We start from the raw sequence: 15017 nt of genomic DNA on the forward strand, positions 1-15017 counted from the left end.
GAGACCACAAGACCCGGTGAAAATGTTCTTCTGTGCGACCATGTGGCATGAAACTTACGACGAGATGACGAAGATAATGATTTCAATATTTCGGTAAGGAGTCAAGCATGAATATGCCTGTTAAATTAAAGCATGAATAGCCGGTTTAGGTTAAAATCACAACCTTTCTTCTGTAATTTCTATTACAAACATACCCAGTTACCTAAGTAACTTGTGTGACGTCACCTCCTCTCTACAGACATTTCACTCTTTTTTCACTCTTGTCCTCACTTCATCCTTTTCAGTTGTAATAAATACTTCAGTCACTAGAGGTAAATATTGGTTGTAATATCCTGCGTTCATTTTCAATCTGTTTGGTTGTTTTTCTGACGAGGACAGGCGTCTGTAAAGCAGAAGTATAATTTTTGTTTTGTGGTTTTCAGCAGCACTGGGTGTTGGCTGTCTTGGGAGTTTGAATCTTGATATCTTGATACACAATATGTTTAAGAGCAAGGCTGTCCAGTGAGCCTAACACAACCATCTTGAACTCTCTTTCATAGCTTCAGAATCCTGTAAAATTGAGGTATTTTAGCAAATAAAAGATCTCCACTGCAGTGTAACAACCTTCAACTTCACACTTTGTCAACATCAACAAGCTTTAAGTGTTTCTTGTAACTCCTCAGATTGGACCAGTTCAGGCCAAGGAGGGACGGAGAAACGAGTGATGTGTCTTTGGAAGGTCACATCTACTTCGACGACGCCTTCAGAGATGTCCCCGGGAGCAGAGGACGCCACGTCAACGAGTATGCAGAGATGCTGGTTGAGATTATCCGAGAAGTTTACAGGTAAAATCTGTGAAACTCAACGTTAATTTATAAAATAAAGCAAAGACCGAGTGATGTCTCAGAGATTAAAGTGTCTTTCCTCCTCTGTCATCAGTTCCTTCCTAAACCTCGATAAAGACCTCTTCAAAAAGCAGCAGCAGGTCCCAGATCAGACGGTCTTGAGGACGCCGTACGGAGGGCGTCTGGTGGTCACCATGCCTCACGGAAACAGTCTGGTGGTTCACTTCAAGGACAAGACACTCATCCGCCACAAAAAGAGATGGTCTCAGGTGGGAAAAATGAATCAGTGCTTCAGCATGTGTCAGTATATTCATGTAAATGTTTGGAGACGGTGTTGCTAAAAGACATGTTATGTCTCCCAGGTCATGTACTTGTACTATCTCCTGGGCTGGAAGCTTGCGACCAAGTACTTTGGCAAGTGGGGGGAAGGAGAGGACGAGGCTGAGGTGAAAAGAGAGTTTGAGGTGAGAGGAGAGAAAAACATGTGCATGAAAACACAGACTGAATATTTCTGTATGACGAACCAGAGCAAACTGTTTCTGTTCCTCCAGAAAGAGAAGCAGAACACCTACCTGCTGGCTTTAGATGGAGACACAGACTTCCAGCCGGCTGCTGTGATGCTGCTCATCGATCGCCTGAGACTGTATCCACAGGTCGGGGCAGTGTGTGGCAGGATTCACCCAACTGGATCAGGTCAGTGAAACAGAGAACTGTTAATTGTACACTGAAATGAGTTGCTTTCATCCTCCGTCCACATTTACTTAAACTCTGTAGGCGGTTGCTCAAGACAATCCACATTTTGCAAATCATGTACACAGTATGAGGTTGATGCAGTAACAGTGTGAGTTTCCCTGGCAGGTCCGATGGTGTGGTACCAGAAGTTTGAATACGCGGTGGGCCACTGGCTTCACAAGTCGGCGGAGCACGTGTTCGGCAGCGTGCTGTGCAGCCCGGGCTGCTTCAGTCTGTTCAGAGCAGCGGCGCTGATGGACGACAACGTGATGAAAAAATACACCATCAAGGCGTCGACGGCTCGACACCACATCCAGTACGACCAAGGTAACCGGCCCGTCCTGTCTTTTAATACCGGTCCAAGCTCCCAGTCCAGGCCGCTAGCTGTAACAGAGCTAACGGTAGCTACAGCAAGCAGCACTTAGCGGTTACTCTGGTCATGTGCTGCCCTCTATTTTTGTTTGGAGGGACCTTAGACAGGGAGCCAGTTCTTACATATTGCACCTTTAAGATGCCAACACTGTGATCTACCACAACTGTATTATAGGATCTGGATACCAAAGATGGCGCCTTTTCAGCCCAATAAGAATCGCTCCTTGTGCATACCAGTGATGTTTTGTTTAGACCTGGATATGTTGGCGCCGCTCAGCCATTGCTTGTTTTGTATGCTTCAATTGTACGCACGACAAATCAGATGAATACCAACTGACTAATACTCCAGCTACGACTCATTTTTAATTTCTGTGTCTTGACCTTTGAAAATCTCTGTGGTCGTCTCTGCAGGTGAGGACCGCTGGCTGTGCACTCTGCTGCTGAAGCAGGGATGGAGAGTTGAGTACAACGCGGCCTCGGATGCCTACACCAACGCCCCGGAGGAGTTCAAAGAGTTTTACAACCAGGTGATCAGCCAAAACCACTTTTGTATTACACAAATCGTTGGCACCTGAGTGGGTGTAATAACTCTGCCCATGTTGTCTGCTAATGTTTGACAAGTTAAATAGAATTGTTCTTGAAAAATTCTTTGAACCAGATCCAAAATGGCGCCTTGCCTTTCTGGTTTCTGAAAGGAACATCATTCTGTTGTACACAGTCATGATGATTTAAAGGATAATTACCATGTACAGTATGTCGCAATATGTAAGTGTCACCGTGACAAAGAAAGAAACACTGTGTGGCTTTGCTTCCAACTAAACACTGCTGCAACCAGGCACACAGCAGAGCGTGTCGGGTGTTTGCTATCAATTTATGTGAAAATTACAGTAAAAGTAAGTGAAATATATTTCTGCTTGTCCTATCCATAGCAAATATAAACATACAGATAAAATACATTTTTAAAAGGAGTGATTTAGGAGACAGAAATGATGTTAATGGTTGGTTGGACCGTGTGGCTCTCATGTTTAATGTTTTAACGTTTAAGTTACGATAAAGTTTACTTTCCATCTTCAGCGTCGCCGATGGGGACCGTCCACCATGGCCAACATCGTGGACCTGCTGGGCTCTAGTACTCTGGTTTCCAAGAGGAACCCGTCCATGTCCAGACCCTACATGTTGTACCAGTTGTTCAGCTTGGCCTCGTCCGTGCTGGCGCCTTCCACCGTTGTCCTTATGATCGCAGGTCAGGCTTGTTTAAGAGCTATTCTTCTGCCATCTTAGCCGGACAAACATGGAAATAAGTTAAAGTTTGGACTGTTTTATTCTTAAAGGGGCATTATGTAGTTTTGGAGAAGAAATGTAATATTTACAGTATTACAATATTAATAAGGTAATAATACAATACTTAGAAATATTTATTTTTCATTCATTTTATTCTATTATTTTATAAATCACATTGGTTTAATTCAAAGAGTAAATCCCTTATAGTTGGTAGAGAGTGAGTAGGAAGAGTTGACTTACGCTGAGCTTCCTGTGTTTGTTTGCTTCCTGTCCACCAACCAGGTAGTTTGACCGTGTTGCTCGACATTCACCCCAACGGCGCTCTGGTCCTGGCTGTGATCCCTCCTGCGATTTTCCTCGGAATCAGCTTCAAGATCAAGTCAGACACTCAGATTCTCATTGCAGCGGTCATGAGCGTCCTGTACGCCTTCCACATGATGATTTCAGCTATCACCTTAATAGGTATGTTGGACACAAACACGACAAAGCCTGTTAATACCAAACGATTTACTGCTTCTCATTTTCCATCTGTTTTCTTTTTCCCATCCAACAGTCAGCATGTTGAAGGAAGGAACCATCATGACTCCCAGCGGCATCTTCATCATTTCCCTCGCCTGCTTTTACATCACCACTGCACTCCTGCACCCTCAGGAGGTTGGCCTGGTGGCCTACGGCTGTCTTTACATCGTCTGCATCCCCAGTGCCTACCTGCTGCTGGCCATCTACTCCATGGTCAACATGAACAACGTGTCCTGGGGCACCAGGGAGACGGCGCCTGCTCCTGGAGCCGCCACACCGGCAGCCCCGGCCCCACAAACCCAAGCCCAGAAGGGTAAATACTTGAAAAATGAGTAGAATAGATGATTGTGGGATTCAGCAGCTGTCCCCTCCAGTTCCTCACTACCACCACACACACATAAACACAAAATAACACATACACACTATCATACTATTACAGGGTTTGTTGCCACAAAATGCGACTTCCCGGTAAAAGAAAACATTATATTTCACCATGAGACAGACTAGATATCATCCCCTGGTCTCCTACAAAATATTTGAAACTGATCATTACTCTTGCAGTCAAAAGCACATTGGCACGGTTCTTCATGCGGGCCAAGTGCTGCAGAAAACTCTGTCGGAGAGGCAGCGCTCAGGAAGAGCTCATCGTGAACCAGGAGAACCCGAGCGTGGAGGCAGCAGCACCTGAACCTGAACCGCAAAACACTAATGTGGATGACGAGAGGAATCCTGAGGAGGAGCAGAGGTAAGATCCGAAGATGATGTGTGAAGGTTTCATTGCTGCTGCTTAGTGTTTGTGTTCAAGATTAAAATCAAATATAATGTTGGTTAATAACATATTATCAGGGACAAGAGAAACTCACATAACATATTTGTTTTATTTCAGGCCAGAGGTTCCTGCTTTCACCTGCCCGAACCAGTGTAAGTTTAATGTGAAGATATTTAGCAAAAATAGGCTTAAAATCAGAAGCGAAACCTTCCACGTTGAATAATATTTCCCTGTCGTTCTCGTTTCTCCAGGTTGGGTGACACAACTGCAGAGTTTGTCCGATGACATGCACCTGCAAGAGGACACGCTCAACCGGGTTTGAATTTTTGTTTCATAACTTGTAAAAGTCGTCTTCTGAGTCACATCTGTCTCATCACTTTCCTTTGTCTCTTAATTACCAATGCTGACGTTTGTGTATGGATGCCACAGCCCCTCCCTCGTTCTATCTGTTTGACTGTGATTGAAGCCAAGAGAGAGACACATTAAAATACCGCACCCTGTGATTATCAGGCTGATATGTCAGGCCAAATGTAATGTCTTTAATCCAATGCATAAACACATTGCATAATAATAATGTCAGAAGAAAGCATATTTTTTCCCCACAAATTTAAAGTCTGGATTTCCTTATTTGGTATGCAAAAATTTTCATTGTCAATCTAGTACATTTTTGATCCCGTTCGAACATGAAGTTTGTCAATTTGAAGATAATTTTAAGTAAAAAAAAGTCTGTGTTTGTCATAAAGATGTAAAATATCATCTAGTTTTGTGTTAAACTGCATCATCTTACTCAACACACATCACGACACCAACGTGGCCGCCGCTTCGGCAACTGGAGCAGCTCTACAATGTTTAAGTTACGGGTTTTGGTGAGCGTTCGATGAATTAACGCAACTGTTGGCAGTGTAGTCGTTATAATGAAGTGTTTTCAGTCTCAAATTTCATTTTTTATTTTGTTTTATGACAAACTGCGGCTTTATTTGGATTATTGACTTGGAAAATTATCTTTTAAATATGTGATTCATGGCACAATTCAAACCATACCAACCATTCACTATCATACAAAGTGTTTCTGAAATAAGATCCCATGAGGGAAACTGAAAGGAGCAGGACTTCGCTTCTCTAGATGAGTTTATCGTCTCTATCTCTAGTTTCAGTTCTTCTTTAAATTCAGCCGGATTTATTTTTTTATTATGAGAGTTCCTGTTTTTCCTGCAGGACGAGGAGCAGTTCTTCAGAGACCTGACAGTCAAATACCTGGAGCCTCTGCCTCATGACAAAGAGAAGCAGAAAGAAATGACTGAAAACCTCAAGAGTCTGAGAAACAAGGTGGGGAATTATATTACATCTTTATGAAATCCCATGATGAAAAAACACAAAATAATAATAAAAGGAATCTATTTTCTCTCCTCATGCACAGATCACTTTCGCCTACTTCATCTGTAACGCCTTCTGGCTCGTAACGACGTTCTGTCTTCAGCTCCTGGACTCCATCATCTTCATCCAGGTGCCGAAGGTTGACACCAACCTGCAGTTCACAGGAGAGTACATTTACATCGACCCACTGGGCTTCATGTTCCTCCTGAGCTTCGCTTTGCTGGTTCTCATCCAGTTCATAGCCATGGTGTACCACAGGTAACCAGTCAACAATCAAAGGAGGCACCTCTTCATGTGGTCTTTCTCACGGAGGGAGATCAGTTCTTCTTCTCTAACTTGATTGTTCTTTGATTTTGCAGAATGAGCACTCTGATCCATTTCGTGGCATTTCAGGACACAGAATCCAAGTCGGACAAACAAAAACAGCAACAGGTACAAACACAACCTCGACTGTTATTACCACTGTTACTATCACAGGTACCACTACCATTTATTCTTAATATGAAGGGTGGGATGTGCAGCCAACCAGAGTTTCCCAGTATGCAGAGACATGGCATTGGCAAGATTGAACCTCAGTGCTGTGATTTAATGCTGCTCAGTTTCCTGAGTGACACATGTGTTACTTGCAACTTGAGTTGTCAATTCCCCTCTTTTGTTGTGCGCGTGCGATTATTGCCGCAGCACGCCCACAGTGAGTGGCATCATGGCCAATTAATGTGTCAGCTGAAGAAACACACATATCATAAAATTTAAGATAAGTCCACACTGATTATAGCCTGGAGTGTCATACCACACCCCTCTAATGGTACAGTGGATATTAATAATACAGTTCTTGTTGTAGTTGTGTACTCATTATCTTAATTCCTGATAGGTCAAAGATGATGACGAGGACGACGATGACAGCGATGACTTCATGTTCCCGAGTCTGTTCTACAGGACGCAAAACCAAGGAACTCTAGTGTAAAACAAAGACACAACAAAAACACCCTCAAGCACTTTTAAAATACCTTTATGTTACAATTCAAACATACTTTACTGTATCATTAAAAATTATGTTAGTCATGTCAAGATGAAGGTGTGCTCTGTAGAGCTGTGTGTGTGTGTGTGTGTGTGTGTGTGTGTGTGTGTGTGTGTGTCCAGTGAGGACTGGAGTTGATTGCACTTTTGGAAAGTGAGGGTCGAGGACGAAAAATGATTGATTATTTCGAAGATCATCAGACATGTCTGCAATACGATGATGAAGCCATATTTTGAAGCCATATATGCTGAGTGTCAGGTTTCTTCTTCTCTTTGTATTTATAGTGATAAATAATGCTAATTCATGAAAAAGCTGTAATCATTCCAGGCTGTTTATTACATTTTAAAATATATGTTGTATCCCCTGTCTTCATTAAAGCACTTGGTGATGAACATCTCTGATCTATTGTTGTTTTAAATTTTATTATGAAGGACAAAATGTATTTCTTTCTGTCTTTCTTTCTTTCTTTCTTTCTTTCTTTCTTTCTGTTTTTCTTTCTTTCTTTCTTTCGGTTTTTCTTTCTTTGTTTCTTTCTGTTTTTCTTTCTTTGTTTCTTTCTTTCTGTTTTTCTTTCTTTCTTTCTTTCTTTCTTTCTTTCTTTCTTTCTGTTTTTCTTTCTTTCTTTCTTTCTTTCTTTCTTTCCTCTCCTCTGTTGTGTTTGTGTTGTGCAGAGCTGAATTTGGTGCAGTGTAGTTGAAGATTTAAAGTGTGTGTGCGTGTTGCTTTGAATATAAACTGTCATCTTCAGCTTCATACACAGAGGTGTGTCCTTGACATTACCGGGAGATTTATTACATGCTGGCAGCAGCACCAGAAGAGTTATGAGCCATTTGTGTAATCATCTAGATTAACCATTAAGTGGTTTATGATCAAACAATAAAGGAACAAAAACTGCTGTACTCCTCCATACAAAAGGCAGTGAGTGATTTAGAGACACGTCTGATGTTTAAGCTATCTGGTGTCAGCAGCAACACGACCAGAGCTTGTGGTTTCACAGTATCTTGTAACTCTTCTACAAAGAGGAAGATCGCATCCTCTTTCCATTTTATTTTTTTTTTGTATCTGTCTGTTTATATTTGTCGCTCATGTCATCCTTCCAGAAGAGGAACTCAGTTAAACCAGAGCTCGAACATTGATGTTACCAAATACTCTTCTCATAACAACAGCATTTTACAGGTTTTAGTTTAAGTAAACTAAAAGGCAGAAGTTATGTCATTATGTTATTACACAACTGGTGTTTTGGTGTTGGTGCTGTAAAATGAATCAGTCTTGAAACCATAAAACAACACTTATATTTATTACCTGCTGCACGATCAAATAATATAAAGATTATATCTAGATGTGCTACGACTTTTAAAGCTTTTATTTTTATGCTACAGTTTCTCCTGTATCTTATAGTATTTACACAGTTTTATTGTTACAGAATCTTACAGCAAAAAGAGTTAAACTGAGCTCATTAGCCGTCGCTGCAGTGAAACAACACTGTGACATTCAACGTGATACCGTAACCACACAGCAACACCATAAAACCTAAAGGACAGTGAGCTCAAGATAAACAGTCTCATTGCACAGATTATGTTTCCTTAGTGATGTGTAAGTAATCTGCCGAGCATGTCCAGCAGTGTTTTATGAGCTGGTTGCTAAGGACTGATGCTCATTGTTGACTGACCGGCTTCGAGACTTGATATTACTGTCCCTGTAAGCCATAAAACTCCTCTGCTCTGCGGGCACAGCTGATGAAATCTTTTCAGCAGTTTGAAATTGAAAGTGCTCATAGAAAACCAAGTGACATATTACCATGAAACACTTCTTTACAGTTTCAATTCCTCTTCTCCTTCAGCGCGACCTCTGAACACCAGACAGTGACATGACTAAAGTCAGTACCGACTTTCCTTTTAATAGTCTCGCTTCCTCCTGCTGTCCTCTGTGTCCCTGCAGACTCGCCACAGTTCCACTTTTTCATGCGGCAAAAAAACAACTTTACAGGAAAATGTGAACCTGAACTCAGTTTATCCACAGGGTCATTTTAAGAACATGTGTCCAGCCAGTCTCGTCTCTGTGAGACCGGCAGTTTGGACAAATACAATTCAAAATTAATACTGACAAGTGCAGTTTTTTCAAATGGACCTACTTTACAGTCTGAGAAGGAAATAATTACAGTAGAAAGACGGATAGCCTCGGCTCTTAAAGGACAATACTAGTGGTTTTGCATTTCCTCAGAAACAAAACGAGGGGAAGAGTGAAAAGTGTTATTCAAGTCAGAAATCCAAGAAGGAAACTTCAAACCACAGCCCTTTTTCTCTCAGGTTACAAGGTTACAAGTTAAATTTATAATCATTTTTTAATCAAAACAAAACAAAACTATGTTTGAGTCCTTTTTCGCTACATCATTTTGAGAAAATGTAATCTTGATGGTGAATTGATGAGTCCTGTGTGACCTGGGGAATGAAGCTGCTCTGTAGTCTGGTGGTACGGCAGCGGATACTTCTCTATCTTTTGTCAGATGGCAGCAGGGTGAACAGACTGTGGCTGGGGTGGGTGTTGTCTTTCAGTATCCTTCGGGCTCTCTTTAATCGCTTAAAACATGATAAAACCACCAGTACGGCCCTTAATTGCTCAAACAGTCTTCGGGAAACTCAGAATTTAGCTACATCCACTGAAGTCCGACTCCTCCCTGCCGCCACCACGGTGCTGTGTTTCGAATCGATGCTGTCATCCACAGAGCGCTCGTTGGACTGGGTCGTCTGTCCGTCCACGTCCTCCGCCAGAGCTCTCCTGTACACCCCCGCCAGACTCTGCCTGAACCGGCCCCTCACGTCCAGCCCCATGCAGAAGTACAACAGTGGGTTCACACAGCTGTTGAAGTAGGCGATGCCGGACGCTACAGGGTGCCAGATCTTCACCACTGGGTTCTTACTGTCCACCATCTTCACCAGCAGAAGGCAGTGGTACGGCGCCCAGCACAGGAAGAACGCGATGACTAAAGATGCTAATATACGTAGGGGGCGGGACTTCTTTGACAGGCGGGTACGTCGGATGCCAATGCCGGCCAGGATGTAACAGATGAGGATGACCATGAAAGGTAACATGAAGCCACACAGGAAGCGGATGGTGTAGAGAGCAAGTTTAGAGCTGTTGTCACCCTTCCCCGCCTCCTTCACGTCCACAGAGCACTTACTCAGGTTGTTCTTCAGGTACACTTGGCGGAAGACGAAGTACGGAGAACTGAAGATGATCGCAGTGGCCCAGACGCAGGCAGCCACCACTCTCGCCGCCAACAGGTTGCGTCGTCGCTTGGTGAAGACGGGCTGCCAGATGCAGAGCGCTCGGTCCAAACTGATCACCGCCAACAGGAACACAGAGCAGAACATGTTGGCGTATTTGAAGAAGCCGTTGAACTTGCAGAGGAAGATGCCGAAGGGCCAGTGGTCGAAGAAGAGCTTCTTCGTGAGCGAAAAGACCCGTGTGAAGCAGAAGATCAGGTCCGCTATCGCCAGATTCACCAGCCACACGTTGGTCACAGTCGGCTGAGGATGAAGAAGAGCAATATTATTATATATTGTTACGTTTTGTGACTTCTCAGTCCTCAATGGAGAATAAAAACACTGACATCTCATTCTACACTGTACATCTACCTTGAGCTTGAATCCGGCCACCCAGATCACCATGGAGTTCCCTGTGATGCCGAGCACGACGGTCAGCGTGTAGAGGACGATGGACACGTTGTCCATGATGGCGTCGATGTCCACAATTGTCCCCTTGTCATTCTTGGAGGTCTCGGGGATGTTAAGAGACAGAGAGGCGTTGGGAGACATCTTGTGACTGTTGAACACAGAATAAAAGAAAATCAAAACGTTACCTGCCTGAGGTCAGTTAATTATTACTGCAGAGCCTTCAAACAGGTACAACTGTGGATTATTTGAGTGCACTGTTAAATAATCTGTTCCCTTAAATCCTCTCTAATCTAATTATTCCTCAAATAATTTCAGAGCACAAATCAACAAACAGAAGCAATTTCTTTTCATGAATAATTTAAAGGAATGCCAAAGATAAGATAAGATAAGATAAGTCCATACATCTGTATAAAACCTGAGCAGCACGTTTAGATTTCCAAGTTCATTCACCTTTTCCTTTGTTAAAATATGTAAGCTACTGATTTGAAGCAATAAATTGTGCACACAAGGTATTAATGTGTCCATGACAGAGAGATTTGAAGGGAAAGGAAAACATTTTTTATCCCCAGCATGAGCAAAATGCACAAGTTAAATACAGTTTTCTTTCGTTGTCAGAATGGAAAAGACACAGTAACCCTCAGAAATGAAGCTGAAATTCAGTGAAAGCAGCTGACATAGGAGGCCAAGTCAAAGCTCCTTGCAGTTCGAGACAGGTAGAGCATAATCATACTGAATATTTCCTTCAGTTTTCTTTCAATATAATGAGATAATGTGATAATGAGACTAAATGGTTCATGCTCAACCGAAGATTGTCTCTACTTCAGAAGCTGTTTTATAAACTCATTGTTGGTTTTGGGGTCACTTCCTGTTTTACTCTGTGCTAAAAAAGAAAAAGCACAACGGCATCTAACTGAAGCACGACATACAAGAAAAAAACTACAAAACAAACCTCCACTGCCCGACGGAAAAACTTTGTAAGGGAGTCACAAGCTTTCGAAAAACGAGTAAACTTTTCTGATCACAAGCCTCAATCTTCATATGATGCTGTGAAAATAGACATTAACAGAACCGTGTGAATGGACACGTGTGTGTGTGTGTGGACGAGTCAGATGTGCCCAGCTGAGTCAGCGTGCTTCAATGTCTGAGAATGTACCAAGGTGTCTGTGTGTGTACAATATTAGCTTGTGTGTCTGTGTGTGTGTGTGTGTGTGTGTGTGTGTGTGTGTGCACAACTGTACAAATACAATTTTGTGTGTGAGAGTAAAGTTCACACTGAGTTGACTTCTATTGTATTTACTGTTGTGACCATCATTCATACCCATCATTATTAAAAAAAAAGAAAAAGAGTTGGAATTTTAATGTAAACTACATGATTAAAGCTGCACTAATCAGTATTTTGATATAAACAGTGATTACATGTAATGTGAAGCCACAGAGAAATATCAGCTTTACGAATGTTTTAGTGTCCACCAGCTCATTGTTTTGTTTTTCAGCTTGCAACATTATTGTTCTGCTTCACGTAGTCAGTTTAAATTAGTCCAAACAATATTACAATATTATAAGTTTTCAGACTTGTGTGTATACCAACACTCAACATATAAAATACAGATGCTTGTGGACAAAAACAAAATGCTTATTCCAGACTATTGAGTACGGGCTCAACTAATGTCATCTAGTGCTGTGGCTCAAAGTGGGTCGTCCACTAATCGGAAGGTTGCTGGTTCTATGCCCCTGCTCCCCTGGCTGCACATTGAAGTTTCATACTGAATCCTAAATTGGTCCTGATGAGCCGGTCCACACCTTGCATTGCAGTCTCTGCAATCAGTGTGTGAATGGGTGAATGTGACAGTGTTAACCCCTGACCCTCAGTAAACTGGAAAAGTGCTATAGAACGACATTCACAAATTCCCAGGGTGTCAAATACCAACAATATTGTGTTGCTTATTTAGCTTTTAAACTCCGACACACTGTTTTTTAAGTGCACTGAGAAGTTGTTGCATTGAGCTCGTGCAGCAGTTTTGTCAGATCAGCTTGAGAAGAAAACTGTTTACCTCCCTGAAACTGACGGTCCGCTGAAGAAAGACAAACTACTCACAGAAATGTCAAAGAGCACCCACAATGAAAAACAACAGAGGAGACGTGACTCATAACAGTCTGTGTTATCTTGATTTTTGTGAATGTTATGTATTTCACACACTGTAAGTGACTCATTGTGGGTCAGTTTGTGGGTAGATCAACAAAAATGTCCCAACACTTTGGCGGCCACAGTTTTCACCCTAGGATACCCACAATTATGTTGCCGCCTCATACAGACGCAGCGGATGCCCTTTAGCGACCCACTGGGCTGTAAAGTAACTCTGATGTATACCTGTCCACGACAACATGACACTGCCACAGCAAGTACCAAGAGGGGTGGAAGATGGCGGTTGAGTAGAGGATCATACAAATGGCATTTTTTTAGTTGACTGGATTTCGTGTCACGCGTGAAACCAAATGTCACCGATCTTTTCTCAAACCTAACCAATGTAAACCATGTGACTTTCTGGCAGGAAGGCGCACAGAGGCAACAAAGTACCTTGTGTGTCTGCATGACGAATGAAACCCAATCGTCAGAATAAATGTTGGCAGTGTGCGTTTCTGCAAAACCACTGATACGTTGAAACTTTAATGTGTCTTTAGGGTCTGTTTTTAATTTCATCTTGTGACATCACTGTGCTCACGGTTCAGTTAGGTTTAGGCAGAAAGTCAAAAGGAGAATAAATCCAAGGCAGAAAGCCTTTATTGAGATGGCTATTTAAATACTGAAATTCTTAGAAACAATGATAATGCATGTTAAAAAAGAGCTAAGTAGCAAATTTAGATATTCAGTATGAAATAGCCATCTATAAACAAAGGTGTTGCTGTTGCTGTTTTAATGTTTTTGAAAATGAATACGTCACCACTAATAACTGGTGACTATTCAGTGAGTCAAATTGCTCTCATATCAGAGTTACTTACTTTCGAGGATTGTTCCCATGAAAAATTAGCAACTGTTTTAAAGAACAGACGAGTGGAACTTGACTCTGACTCACTGTCGTCGTTGTTGTTGGTATTTGATCGTTGCAAACTGGACTCTTGTTAACATAAAGCAGCTGGTTAAAGATGACACAAGTCAGAGAGCAAAACTGTGGCCTCTGTGAACATCACTGCGTCGGACATGATGAGAGGAAGTGCATCAAAATACCACAGAAGAAAAACTGCACATCAAACATCAGCTCACCACAAACGGTTTCAACTATGTGCTCCAGCTCACTCAACCACAAACCTCCAACCGCTGGTTGAGCTGCATTAATCTAACCTCCTTCACGGTGGTAGGAACTAATGCGATTAAACATTATAATAACTATTTGAAAGCAGTTAAACTTTCTCACTGTTTGGCAACGCAACACATATGGAGAGGTAGAAAGGAAATTCAACCCGAGCATAATAAAGACTTCCTGTGCTGAAGCATTTTGACTTTTCACAGCAACAGACGATGCCACAGATTTCACTCTGAGCAGCTCGCAGCTTCAGCAAATTAATTTAAAAAATCACACTGTTTTAATGTTTGAACAGAGAAAATCTGCACATGCACAAGCAGCTTGAAACTGCAGAAACCCAGGTTCTGTAAATGTGACCAAGTTCAAGGAGCATTATGTAGTTTTGATGTAGAAAGTTTAACCAGAAGAGAAAGATCCTCATTTAACTTTTTTTTATGGCAAAACAAACTAAACAAACAAACTCTCTTTGTTTTCATGACTGAATAAACAGAATAAACAAACTGAGCTTAAAGGACAACACAGTTTCATACTGTTTTACTTTGTTTATATTTGGCGGACCCTGCCTTCTTTCTAGCTTCAAACTGTTATTAAAAATTAATATTTCTGAGTTTGTATTATTACTTCATTAAAATTGTAAAATATATGTAAATTAAAACTACAGAGTGTCTCTTTAAGACTGTGCTGAATTTGATTGAAGATTTTATTTTACTTCTTTACGTTTCGGTTACACTTACCTGCTATTTGTTTCTAATTTCCAGGACTTCATCGTTCAGCAGCTCATAACTACATGTTGAAAATATAGTCATCTCAATGCTGTTGTGACATTTAACCCACAACTAAATGTCTTCTGGCCTCAAAATCTCCCAATCAGAGTTTACTGTGGCCCCAAGTGATGCCTTCAAGTTTAAAACCAAAAATAAAATCACGTTGTTATCAAAACGACACCGTAGCTGTGACGTCTGAAGTGTGAAATATCTGCGATATCGTCGCTGAGTTTGTGACAAAGGATCAGAAAAAGTCCTGTTTTCTTACCTGCAGATGTCGAGCTGATATCACAGCGCTGAGGTCAGCTGCTTCAGTCTCGATGGTCAGAGGCAGAAGTGAAGACGCATCTTCATGTGCAGTGTGTGTGTGTGTGTGTGTGTGTGTGTGTGT

General features: G+C 41.8%; 2 protein-coding genes across 2 annotated transcripts; one reads left to right on the forward strand and one right to left on the reverse strand.

The window, feature by feature from the left end:
- Positions 1–40: 40 nt before the first annotated feature.
- On the forward strand, positions 41–7354 carry LOC311273298 (chitin synthase chs-1-like; the record flags this gene model as incomplete). The annotated part of the gene is made up of 17 exons (XM_084380278.1): positions 41–93; positions 663–824; positions 919–1093; positions 1187–1288; positions 1376–1517; positions 1683–1883; positions 2340–2455; positions 3003–3171; positions 3492–3671; positions 3763–4041; positions 4290–4473; positions 4615–4649; positions 4749–4813; positions 5713–5823; positions 5915–6129; positions 6231–6303; positions 6743–7354. The coding sequence occupies 17 exons, from the start codon at positions 41–43 to the stop codon at positions 6833–6835; spliced, it is 2355 nt and encodes a 784-aa protein (XP_084236404.1). The 3' UTR covers positions 6836–7354.
- An 815-nt stretch (positions 7355–8169) lies between these two features.
- Positions 8170–15017, reverse strand: LOC311273324 (formyl peptide receptor 2-like). The gene is made up of 3 exons (XM_084380327.1): positions 14895–15017; positions 10525–10711; positions 8170–10416 (listed from the first exon to the last, which is right to left on the reverse strand). The coding sequence occupies exons 2-3, from the start codon at positions 10702–10704 to the stop codon at positions 9526–9528; spliced, it is 1071 nt and encodes a 356-aa protein (XP_084236453.1). The 5' UTR covers positions 10705–10711; positions 14895–15017; the 3' UTR covers positions 8170–9525.

This window comes from Pagrus pagrus (genome assembly GCF_965226575.1).
Source record: "Pagrus pagrus genome assembly, chromosome: 17".
NCBI classification, from domain to species: Eukaryota; Metazoa; Chordata; class Actinopteri; order Spariformes; family Sparidae; genus Pagrus; species Pagrus pagrus.